The sequence below is a fragment of the Tachysurus fulvidraco genome, chromosome 4 (assembly GCF_022655615.1).
Source record: "Tachysurus fulvidraco isolate hzauxx_2018 chromosome 4, HZAU_PFXX_2.0, whole genome shotgun sequence".
In the NCBI taxonomy this organism is placed as follows: domain Eukaryota; kingdom Metazoa; phylum Chordata; class Actinopteri; order Siluriformes; family Bagridae; genus Tachysurus; species Tachysurus fulvidraco.
The window spans coordinates 9770731-9783323 of record NC_062521.1 but is presented as its reverse complement, the minus strand read 5'-3'; the positions used below and the strand labels follow the sequence as shown (position 1 = coordinate 9783323).

Genomic DNA, 12593 nt, shown 5'->3' with positions numbered 1-12593 from the left:
AAACCACAAGCACTTGATATAATATAATATCAATGATAGAATTAATAAATAAATCAGAAAAAATAGATAGGATAAATATAGAGAATAATACAAATTATGATCTCTCGAATGAAATCCAACATATAGCACGCTGAGAGTTTTAACAGCTAGTTGAAAGCCAAATCTGAGCATTAAAGGTCATGATTACTGCATTGTGTTTATTATGAAGAGAGAGAATAAGAGAACCTTCTTCTAAGCATGTGGACTGCATTAGACAAGATACAGAAAAATACAACAAAAATCGGAATATCACCGTTATAGATTCAGTGACTCAAGCACTTTCATTGAAATATTTTAATAAGATTTAATAGTACAGTACCAGAATCATGCCAACAAAATGACATATGATTTAAACAATGTGCATGATATAAATATTTCTATTTAGATTCACATGTGTTAAGCACAGCTTCTTGGATTTCAATCAGATTTGCATGGCATAATAACACTGATACTCGTTCTAGTGCAAATTACCCACAGATACACTTCCCTGAGTATATGCAAGCTTTAGAAATGTGTAGCTCATCCAAACCAGTGGTTTCCCATACATTCTCTATTCCACTCCACACGGCACAGCCAGCACCACTGGAACTTGCATTGTGCACGAGGACACACCATGTGCATGCAGCCACCTGAGAATAAAGCCAAAGTACAGCAAAGTTGTAGATACTGTAGAACCCATAGATATAGATATACATACATAATGTACGTACAGTGAAGTTCAAAATGATAAACTATACAGTATTCAAGATCTCCCCATTTAAATGAGAAAAACTGCTTTGTACAAAAGCTCAGATTTTCCTTCTGTCTAATCTTTTCTATTGAAGCATTTGTTCAGACAAAACCGAGCATCAGATTTTATACCAACATGTTGAGTCCATGCAGGTCATGTGCACATGGTCATGAAAGGGGATGTGGTAGCCTAGTGGTTAAGTTGGTCTACCAATCGGAAGGTTGTGAGTTCGATTCCTACGTCCACCAAGCTGCCACTGCTGGGTCCCTGAGCAAGGCCCTTGACCCCCAATTGCTCAGTTGGATAAAAAAATGTAAGTCGCTCTGGATAAGGGCATCTGCTAAATAGTGTAATGAAATGTATTCAAGTAAAATTGGATGTACCAGATACTCAGAATGTCTATACATACATGTATGTATGATATATTGCTCCAAAAAATTAAGGAACACTTCATGATCATAGTACAACACCAAGCTAATTAAACTTCATATCAATCCATCCAGTGAAGAAGCATAAATGATTGGGAATCAGTTTTACCTGCATTGGTGACTGGTGTACTGGAGAGGCAATAGCAAGAAAAACACCTAAAAGAGATGTTGTGACTGATTTGTCTTTAGTTTTGTGTTTTTTTTTTAGGATGCTTGCCACTACTTGTAGCATGAGGCAATACCTTCAGCCCGATCAGGTTGCACAGGTTATCCAGCTCCACCAGGATGGCACATGAATGCATGCCATAACAAGTTTGGGTGTGTCTCTGAGCATTTTAAAGAGCATAATGGAAATACTGTACAGGGTATTTGTTTGTGGAACAGGACGAGCACTTCCCGAGCCCTACAAAATGACCTCCAGCAGACTACACGTGTGTATGTTGGGACCAAACTGTCAAAAACAGTTTCATAAGTGTCCATAAGGGTGGCATGAAAGCCCAAACTAGTAGGATCTGTGCTCACAGCCCAGCACCATGTAGCTCGACTGGTACAGTACTTGCCAGATTTGGCTGGTTCGTGGACATTAAAGAGTCTGCAGATGCTGTGAGGATTATTATGCAGCCTGCAACATCATCCAGAATGACTGGTTTGGCAGTGGGTCAGTGATGGCCTGGGGAGGAAAATACCTGAAGAGTCACACAGACCTCCACTTGCTAGCCAGCAGTACCCTTACTGCTGTAATGTAAAAGGATAAAATCCTCAGAACCATTGTCAGATCATACACTGCTTAAGACGGCCCTGGGTTCCTCTTGGAGCATGACAATGCCTGGCCTCATGTGGCCAGATTCTGGATGATAAAGTCATTGCTGCTATTGACTGGTCCTTACTGTATGTATCTCATATCTGAATCCAATTGAGAACCCCTAGGACGTAGTGTATCAGAGCATCTGAAGCCCCCAAGCAGCAACACAGACTGTTCAGGAGCTCAGTGATACCTTGAGCCAGTCCTGTAAGATATCCTTCAGGACCCCAGCTGTCATCCCTTGCAGGTAATACACACAACTGAATCATATTGCTGTGATTAATTTCATGCAAGTTGGATCAGCCAGTAATTTCTTTTTATTTATTATAACATTAATATTATGATTATCATAGTGAAGACTCGGTAAAGGTCGACTGAGTGATTTCCATATAAATTACCTGAATTAAATGGGTTTAAACAAACATCAATAAGTTTTCTTAAAGATTTTTTTTTTTTTTTGCATTTTCTAATTTTGTCTGCAACAGAAATGCCAACTTGAACCTTACTGCAATTTTAAGAAGACAAGGTGAAGTTCTTTTTATAGGACATTCCATAATCACATACCTGCATTTTACATAATGTAATTAGTTTGGATGTTGTTCTTGTTACTGCTCAGGGATAAATAGCTCTAACAGCTTTAATTAATAAATGATTGTACATAATTGCCCTGATGTGACTCATATTTGACTAGCTGGAAGACTATCTGGAGGTCATAAAATGAACCTGTGCAGCTCTCAACAAAATCACATGATCCCTGTCTGCAATAAGTTTGTGAACCCATGAGCTCCATGAATACAGACACTTTTGTTTTTGTCATTGTATACTGTAAAACACACACACACACACACACACACACACACACACACACACACACACACACACACACACACACACACACACACACACACACACACACACACGATTTCAACTGATGATCCATTTTTAAATCAGATTTATCAGTGTACCGTCTGAACAAACCCCTTTGACAAAAGACATAAGGAAAATCTGAGCTTTTTTAAAAGCATTTAAAATGTAAAAATATCCCTTTACTTCCAGATTTAGATGAAATGAAATGATATCCTAGATTTACAATAAGGTCTAAGACTTTTGGAGCTCACTGTAAATACTGTAAATGTCCAGTAAATATATGTACTTCATATAAACACACATTATATCTCACTGTATAGTGAAAACAATGAATATAATGAATGGACACAAGCGTACCATTCTTCTCCACAGGGACTCTGCATTTGGGACATGGTCGCGTCGTCTCTTTTATAGTGTTCTGGGAAGCTTGTTCCCAGCGGGCCTGCAGGGCAGCCTCTTCATCCACCACATAACCCTGTCACATAAACAAGAGCAGAGCACAAGAGAAACAGATCAGCATAGTGTAACCTGTCTTAAATGGTCTGAACCGTATTTCTCGATGCGTGTAAATGACAATTGCAATTATGTACACGAGCTTCGAATGTGTGTTCTGGAAATCCTGTTCCATGTTTAAACGCTTTGTGACAAAGGACAATGGTTGGCAATAATCTTTGTGTAGAATGGTGTATTTCCAACATGTGGCCACTAAAATTCCCAGTCGAAAAAAATATCTTTATAACAATTTCACTGGAATCAAGTTACAAAGTTTCTGGCTTCTGTGTTTATATACAGTATAAACGGACAATTTGCTTGACTTTGTTACAACTACAGTGTTCTATACAGGATTTATTTTATCCTCTATTCATTTAACATTATAATTATTAAGAAATAAAAAAAAAGTTGGTTGGTTTAGATATTATTTAATAATGACTTAAGCCATTTATGGTATATAATTAGTAAAAATAGCATTAACCTTAACACCCCATCATCCAGTGAGAGCCCTCGATCAACAGCTTTTATACTCTCAGGAGTCTCGGGGGATCAGTGAGGTTCAGTGTTTGTGTTTCAGTGTCACTAAACTGTGTGAATGTTGTATACCTGCGTGGGTCGTCCTGCTGCAGAGGAACGGTGCTGTGTACATTCACCATCATGGTACGCCTCCTTACAGTCCCGACAGAACACAAACTGCACACAACAAGAAAGCTTTTTAGAAGCAAATCTCAAAATCATGTTTTAAATCATTCATTCATTCATTTTCTACCGCTTATCCGAACTTCTCGGGTCACGGGGAGCCTGTGCCTATCCCAGGCATCATTGGGCATTGAGGCAGGATACACCCTGGATGGAGTGCCAACCCATCACAGGGCACACACACACTCTCATTCACTCACGCCCTCACACACTACGGACAATTTTCCAGAGATGCCAATCAACCTACCATGCATGTCTTTGGACCGGGGGAGGAAACCGGAGTACCCGGAGGAAACCCCCGAGGCACGGGGAGAACATGCAAACGCCACACACACAAGGTGGAGGTGGGAATCGAACCCCCAACCCTGGAGGTGTGAGGCAAATGTGCTAACTACTAATCCACTGTGCCCCCCCCTGTTTTAAATCATATTACAGGCAAATATTAGAAGTGGATGGCTGACCCAAAAAAGCTGAATGAGATGTAGGGAATGAATTCCTGCAGAATCTAGAGCTGCCTTCATGCAACATAATATATAATTAGCATCAGAGTTCAGAGTATTTAAGTGTTCTTGATGCCCTGCCCAACACCTGACCAGGAATCAAACCCCACCTCTGGGGCTGTGGGGTTTGATTCCTGCCTCAAACCTGTGTGAGCGCATGTTCTCCCTGTGATTTGGTGGTTTCCTCCAGTTACTCCACTTTCCTCCTCAGACCTAAGGCATGCTGCAGGCTCATTGGCATCACTAAATGGTCCACAGTGTGTGAGTATGTATGCGTATGATGTGCCCTGTGATGGATTTGCAGCCTGTCCCCCACCTTGTGCCCTGTGTCCCCTGGTATAGACTCCAGGTTCTCTGTGACCCTGTGTGAGATAATCAGTACAGAAAATGAATGGATGATCCTTAAGCTTGCTCAAGTCTCTTTAAATGGTAATTGCAAGCAGAAGCTTGTGGATTACTTCTGATACCTGGGTTTGCTGGCAGAACACTTACTTTTACATTATGGCAAACTATAGGGGGGTCAGTTGTAAGTAGTTCTTTACTGCTTAGGCCACAGATATCAGATGAAGTTTTAATAAAACAACATCTAGACCACACACAAGGTGGCGCCCTTTTGCTACGTTCCACTTCCAGTGTCACTTTTTAATATGATGGACTACTACACAGGGATTAGAGTGTTCCTCTTATTTTTAGCTCGGCAGCACCTTTGAGGCACTGATTTAGAGCTTCTTCAAAGGCGGGGAGTGTAAAGAAGGGAAGCCGGCGTTCTCTCTTTCATTCATTTGGCTTTTCTTTCTCGCAAAGGTGACAGATAGCAGCTCACATCTCTGAGCCGCATGACAGACATCTCTTTGTTTTCCTACTGCATGTGCAGTGACAAGTGGGGAAAAAAGAATTAGATGACAGACGTTTTCATCCCACACTGCCCCAGTACACCAATATTTTCCCTTTCCCCTGCTCCAAACAGTCTATCCAGAGTTCCTCCTCCTCCTCCTCCTCATCATCATCCTCATCAACACTGTCTTCCTCAGCAGTCATTTCATCAGCCGCCCGTGGCTTCAGAGTGCTGAGATGATGCGTTGTCAGTGTGGGAAGGAAAGCACTTTGTAGTCTCGTTTCATGCATGGAGCATTTTTAATGTCTTCACACGTTTGCATGGCAGCGTGATGAAACAAAAGATTGCATCCAAACACCCACGTGTACACACAAGCACACACACACATGTACATACATAAAAACACAGACATGGGCATACAGTGTCCGTGTGTGTGTGACTATGTGTGTGTGTCCCCATGTGTGTGTCCGTGTGTGTGTGTGTGTGTCCATGTGTGTGTGTCCGTGTGTGTATGTGTGTGTGTGTCCATGTGTGTGTGTGTGAGACCATGTGTGTGTGTCTCCATGTGTGTGTCTGTGTGTGTGTGAGACCATGTGTGTGTCTGTGTGTGTGTGTCCATGTGTGTGTGTCCATGTATGTGTGTGTCCATGTGTGGGTGTGTGTGTGTGTGTCCATGTGTGTGTGTGTGTGTGTGTGTGTGTGTCCGTATGTGTGTGTGTGTGTGTGTGTCCGTGTGTGTGTGTGTTTGTGTGTGTGTCCGTGTGTGTGAGTCTGTGTGTGTGTTTGTGTGTGTTTCCGTGTATGTGTGTGTGTCCGTGTGTGTGTGTGTGTTTTACGAGTGAAAACAGATAAGATCTGAACAGAGTAAGCTAATACATGTTAAATAAGTAGGCAGGGGTGAAGTAGTAAAAAGGCTGATACTCTGATCCTTTATTCCTTTTCTACTGTATCTCTTTTACACGCATATAAACACACAAACACACTTTTGTGTTAAAAACAAAAACACACTTCAGAAGTAATAACAGTCCTCCAGGACACCCGACTGATAAACACACTTAGACTTAAAGCATGAACAATGGAGAGGCAGGCAGATGAAGAATTCTACACACCATTAATGTGACAGAACGGCTCCAGAAAACAAAATGTGCCTTCCTGAAATAACACTCACCTAACCACCCACACACCCTCTTTATCTTTTACATCTTACTGTTAAAACCTGGAACTGAAAGGAACATTTTCCAGACCATGTGTCATGAATCTACACAGAATAACCCATATTAGAAGAAGAAAACTAGTTTACGAAATTATTTACGTAAATAACATAAATGTAAAGATTCCTAAACAGCAAAAAAGGGTTTGGTGGAAAACTCATCTTTGATCATTATTCTAAGGTCAGTAAAGCAAGGTGGTGGTAGCATCATGTAGTGAGGAGGTTTCTCATCAGCAGGGACTAGACAACTGGTCAGATCTAAAGGGCAAGATGGAAGAAACAAGGGTATGCCAAGGGGGACGATGACCCTAAGCATGATGCCAAAAGCTACACTGGAGCCCAACAACCAAAAAAAAACTAAGCATCAGTCTGATTCCAGAGTTTGTAGCAAGACTTGAAAGTGAACAATGCTGCTCCCTGGTGTTCTGTACCAAATCTAAGAGAGTTTGTGCAATTTTGCCATGAAGAACCGAGTTTTCCGGAGTTAATAGAGACACACCTCAGATGACTTGCAGTTGTAACCGTGTACAGATGTTGTTCTAACCATATTAATCTGGGGGTAAATACTTATTGAATAAAACCAACATATGACACTCCATGAGTCTATGAGACAGCCTGTAAATATTTATGTAACACACAGTTTTGTACCTGGATACTAGAACACTATTATGGAAAATGTAAATAACCATAATATCATTTTAGAGTTGAATGGTTGGTATTAAATTTCACAATATATAGCCATGTACAGTATTTTAAATGTTTATTGACATAATTCAATTGCTGCCCTGAGACCTTCATTTCAGCAAGGTTACTTTTATTGGATTTTTTTTTATTACTATCCTTCTTTTTTCAGGACAGGGAAGCGTCAAAATTTATTTCATGTGACACCTAGAGATTAGGTTGAAAATCACTGAAATATTGAAATACCATGACAATATCTGCCTGTGTGCATGTGCATCAGATAAGAGCAAGTGCGATGGTGCAACTCTCACTGCTCACACACACACACACACACACACAGACACAGACACACACACACAGACACACACACACACACACACACACACACACACACACACACAGACAGACACAGACACACACACACACACACACACACACACACACACACAAACACACACACACACAATTTGCAGTAGAAACAAATGCATACAGTATAACACTGGAACACAGGGACATATGTGACCTCACACACATACAACACACCCTAAAGCCTTTCTTTAGCCTCATTAATAGCACAAGTAGGAATGGTTGGCAATAAGCTAGACATACACAGATTTACTTTGGTTCATGAATAGATCATCTCCTTCAGCATCACCACCACCTTTACCCCCAAAAATCACATACACAAGTAAAAAAAAATAACTAAACAGTGCAGTAATGTAGATAATATACTGTATATACACTAGATTTGTAAAGTTCGTCGCGACAAACTTTGATGTTGGCTTTGACGAGGCAAGTATTCGCAAAGGCCGGTGCTTTTTGGAGGCGAGTGGACATAAGGGTCAGTGTTACTTTTGGAGTGGACATAAAACTTGTGAAATCTAGTGGAGCGCTAGGATGACAAAACATTTGGAGGCAAGTGGAGACGAGCATGTGACGTCATCCAAAAACCTGTGGCGCAATTCCCTTCCTTGTGCTGAGTGTTTTGATATGCCACATGCCCATGTTGTGCAATTTTTTATTTTCACGTGACATCACGTGACGTCATCAGAATACCCGTGAGGAAGTTCCCCTCATTGTTCTGAGTGTTTTGATATGTCACATGTCCATGTTGTAAAAGGTTTTTTGATTTTGCATAAATTGGGGCGGGGCTGTAGGACAACCGAAAGGCCAGTCGGTACACCAATATAAAAGTTCGTCCAGAGTATCACCCCAAAGGAACTGGCCGAGTTTGGTGTAGATAGTTCGAAAGCTTGCCGAGTTGTAAACCTCCAAAGTTTATAATAGGAGTCTATGGGGAAAAAAAAAGGCTAATTTGAGACCCGGTACCGGAAGTACCGGAAGTACCGGAACTCGGATCGCTTAGAAAAGTAATAGCAACAAACTTCATACCAGGGTCTACAACATATCCAAATTTGGTGCTCGAATGTGGCTCGAAAGCCCTGGGAGGAGTTACTCTTGATAAATCTTTGTCTAAGCTTAAATAGGAAAACAGAATATGAGCAATATCAATCATGTGATGTGATTGTGTTACGCTATGAATTAAAAAAAAGGTGAGCTTTGGGTTTTGTTTAAAAATGCAGTTCAATGATACAACAATTTATAAAATGTAGTTGTCCCGATATATATAACCTATGTTCACGTAAGAGTAAAAATGTCCCTTTTGAGTGGACCAGCTATTTGTATCTGTATATGTATCTGCTTTGCACACCTTGATGATTTACCTGACCACTCTGTAGCATCTTCATAAGAAATATAATCCCGTGCAAGCTTGAAAGCCAACTCCAATAAGGCCGTTATCTGTGGCAGCCAGATCCAGCATTGCCTGCAGTGACCACACCATCACTGGCACCTGGCACCCAGACCAAGCAAAAGCTAACTCACTGTCCTACACACAGGCACACACACACACACACACACACACACACACACACACACACACACACACACACACACACACACACACACAGCAATGGTGATCTCTTACTCCTACTGTATTGCAAGACTATCAGTGATTCACAAATGATGTCTATGGCACATAAGAGTTCAGTCTGTGGATGAAGCTTCTTGTTTACAAGAAGATGATCAAGAGACCACATAAATAAATAAATAAATAAATAAATAAATAAATAAATAAATAAATAAATAAATAAATCTACCAGTACAGGTGGTGGAATTGAAGCTCCTTTGCAAGTTTGCTGGGATTCTGTGTTAGGGTGATGAGCTTGACAATCCTCAAAGTAAGACTTCCTCTCCTCTAAATTCAGATATCATCTGAAGTGGTTTGGCCACAATTACAAGGTCTATCACATTGTGCCACTGAGCATAAACCTCAGGGCAGACCCAGGACCCTCTGGACAGATTAAACCTCATAGCTGGAGTTGTACCATCTACAGGGAACAGAGATATCTGGACTGACTATCTTATAGTGACAGAACTGTGAGGTGTTCTGAAACTTTTTTTTATCATAGTCAGCATGAACTTTTTCAGCAGTTTTTGCTAAAGTAGCTCTTCGGTAGGATCAAATCAGATAAACTAGCCTTCACTCTTCATGCATAACAGTGGCCCTGTTGTCGGTTTTCCTTCCTTGGAGCTGTTTTGGAAGGATCTAAACACTGGGTTACCAGATACAACACCTAACACCCAACAACTGTCATTTTTAGATATGTGACCCTGTTATCTACCCATCACAATTTGGATCTTGTCAGAGTTACCCAGATCCTTTCTTGCCCCTTTTCCACTGAAACCAGTTCTTTCTTTTTCGACAGCTCTAAACCAGGAAAAGTGGTTCTTAAGCAGCACCAAAACGTTGCTGGTCTAGACTTAAGAACCACTTGTGCCAGGGGCTGGGGGCGGGGCTACTTTTAGCACATTTGATAATGTACCTTATGTATTCATTCATTCATTCATTTTCTACCGCTTTATCCGAACTTCTCGGGTCACGGGGAGCCTGTGCCTATCTCAGGCGTCATCGGGCATCAAGGCAGGATACACCCTGGACGGAGTGCCAACCCATCGCAGGGCACACACACACTCTCATTCACTCACGCATTCACACACTACGGACAATTTTCCAGAGATGCCAATTAACCTACCATGCATGTCTTTGGACCGGGGGAGGAAACCGGAGTACCCGGAGGAAACCCCCGAGGCACGGGGAGAACATGCAAACTCCGCACACACAAGGCGGAGGCGGGAATCGAACCCCGACCCTGGAGGTGTGAGGCGAACGTGCTACCCACTAAGCCACCGTGCCCCCCGTGTACCTTAAGTATACCAATGTTTAATACACTTTTACTTTACCGCAATATAATCAGCTATCAGCACACATGATAGTAGGTAGCTACATGCTAAGGTTAACATTTTTTCTGTGTTAATGATAAAATAATGTTATGTACTTTCTCGAGTGCAACCTCTGTTTATACAAATTACATGGAGCTGCACGTACACAAACTTTGAACCAGCACCAGCACTAGCTCTGAAGCGGCACCCGGTTCTGTCTGGTGGAAAAGGGGCAACTGTAGCCCATTTTCCCTGTTTCCAACACATTAACTTCAAGAACTGGTTGCTCACTTGCTGCCTAATATATCCCACAACTTGACGGATACCATTTTAACAAGATGTCTGTAATTCTCCATCAACTTCAACTTCAACTTCAAAGTGTTTATTATCATACACACAGACAGAAAGCATGTTTCCCTGCACAATGAAATTCTTCTTTGCTGTCCACACTAAATGTCATACAGTAAAGTAAAAAAATAAAATAAAAATGAATGAATGAAAAATGAATAAAATAGAATAAAAAAGAGCAATAAAAGCAATAAAGGTGAGGTACAGTTCTTAATAGAGGCAATAAGTGAGGTAGTGCAGTTCTTGGTGAGGTAGTGCAGTTCTGAGAAAATGAATGTACAAAAATGAAGTTCAATGTAAACAGTTATGTCCATGTAAACAGTTAAGCAGTTATGTCCATGATTGCAAACTCCTGCTGCACCTACAATTGTTCATTTTTTACATGTGCAAATGATTATTTAAAGCCATAGCATCTACTTTTGCTTTGGGCAGGGCAGTGGGTGCCTACATGCCTAGTACAGCTAGTGTTTCCCCCTTTGGCTGAAATAACCTGAGTGAGACGTTTCTTTTAGCCATCTACCAGTTTCTGACATCAACTGGAAGAAAGTTTCCCCCACTCCTCAATGCAGAATCCTTTACATGCACAGTCAGTTTCAAATCACCACACAGGATCACAATAGGATTTAGATCCGGTCTTCTGACATGGCCGTTCAAGGTTTCTCCATTTTTTACTTTTCAGACAATCCTTGGTGGATTTACTGGCATGTTTATGTCATGTTTTAAGGTCCAGTTTCACTACACTTTTTGACAGATGGTCTCACATTCTTATACAGTACAATGTAGAATTCATAGCGGGTTCTATGATGATGACTGACCAGGTCCTGCTGCAGTTCCAACCATAACACTTCCACCTCCATGTTTCACAGTTGGTATAAGGTTCTTTTGCTGAAATGCTGTATTTGGTTTACGCCAAACATGCCCTCTGTTATGGTGTCCAATAAATTCAATTACAGACTCATCTGTCCAAAGCACAGATGAGTCCAGAAGTCTTGGCCTTTGTCTCTGTGTTCTTTCAGTCTTGCCCTCATGTTTTTCTCAGATAGTAAAGGTTTCCTCCTTGCACACCTCCCATGATAATTAAAGTTGTGCAGTCGCTTTCTAATTGTAGATTCATGCACTTTGACATCAGCTGTAGCAAGAGCTTGCTGTAGGTCCTATGATGATATTTTAGTGTTTTTGGAGACTTATTTAAGCATCTTGCAGTCTGCTCTTGTTGTGAATTTGCTTGTGAATATGGCCTGACTTGATTATGTTGGCAGTTGTCTTAAACGTTCTCTTGAGATCTTTTAATATCCCTTACCAGTCTCAAAAGCATCAACGATCTTCTTTCTGAAGAACTCTTTGGATCTCACCATAGTGATACCTCTCACCTCAACAATTAAGAGCAAACCAAACAAAATATCTGAGGTTTAAATCACGCAAGCCTTCTTCAAAATGCTCTGTAACGATGTTCTAACAATTTGCACATGATGTAATATACCTGTAGGAGATTTTATCTAGTAAAATACAAATAAAATAAGTACAAATAATTGTGGAGGTGTCCTTACTTATCCCCATAAGTTTAACTATTTATAAAAATAAAAAAAACACACAGGTTTCCTTGGGGTGTCCTAATATTTTCCCATGACTGTATATGGTAAATTTAGCAGACTGAGACTGCTAGAAATTGTTAGATGGCGG

At 40.9% G+C, this 12593-nt stretch overlaps 1 protein-coding gene across 8 annotated transcripts in view; it reads right to left on the bottom strand.

The window, feature by feature from the left end:
* Window positions 1-177: 177 nt before the first annotated feature.
* prkn (parkin RBR E3 ubiquitin protein ligase) overlaps window positions 178-12593 on the bottom strand; it is a 103547-nt gene continuing 91131 nt past the window's right edge. For 5 of the 8 annotated variants that reach the window (XM_027150100.2, XM_027150104.2, XM_027150096.2 and 2 more), the window contains 3 exons: window positions 3965-4051; window positions 3224-3341; window positions 178-668 (listed from right to left, as the gene is read on the bottom strand). In XM_027150100.2, coding sequence (XP_027005901.1) covers window positions 559-668; window positions 3224-3341; window positions 3965-4051 — 315 coding nt within the window. In that variant the 3' untranslated portion in view covers window positions 178-558. Of the gene's footprint in view, window positions 669-3223; window positions 3342-3964; window positions 4052-8994; window positions 9172-9442; window positions 9674-12593 lie in introns of those variants that run through there. The other 3 variants (XR_007140388.1, XM_047812393.1, XR_007140389.1) reach the window with 3 other exon arrangements.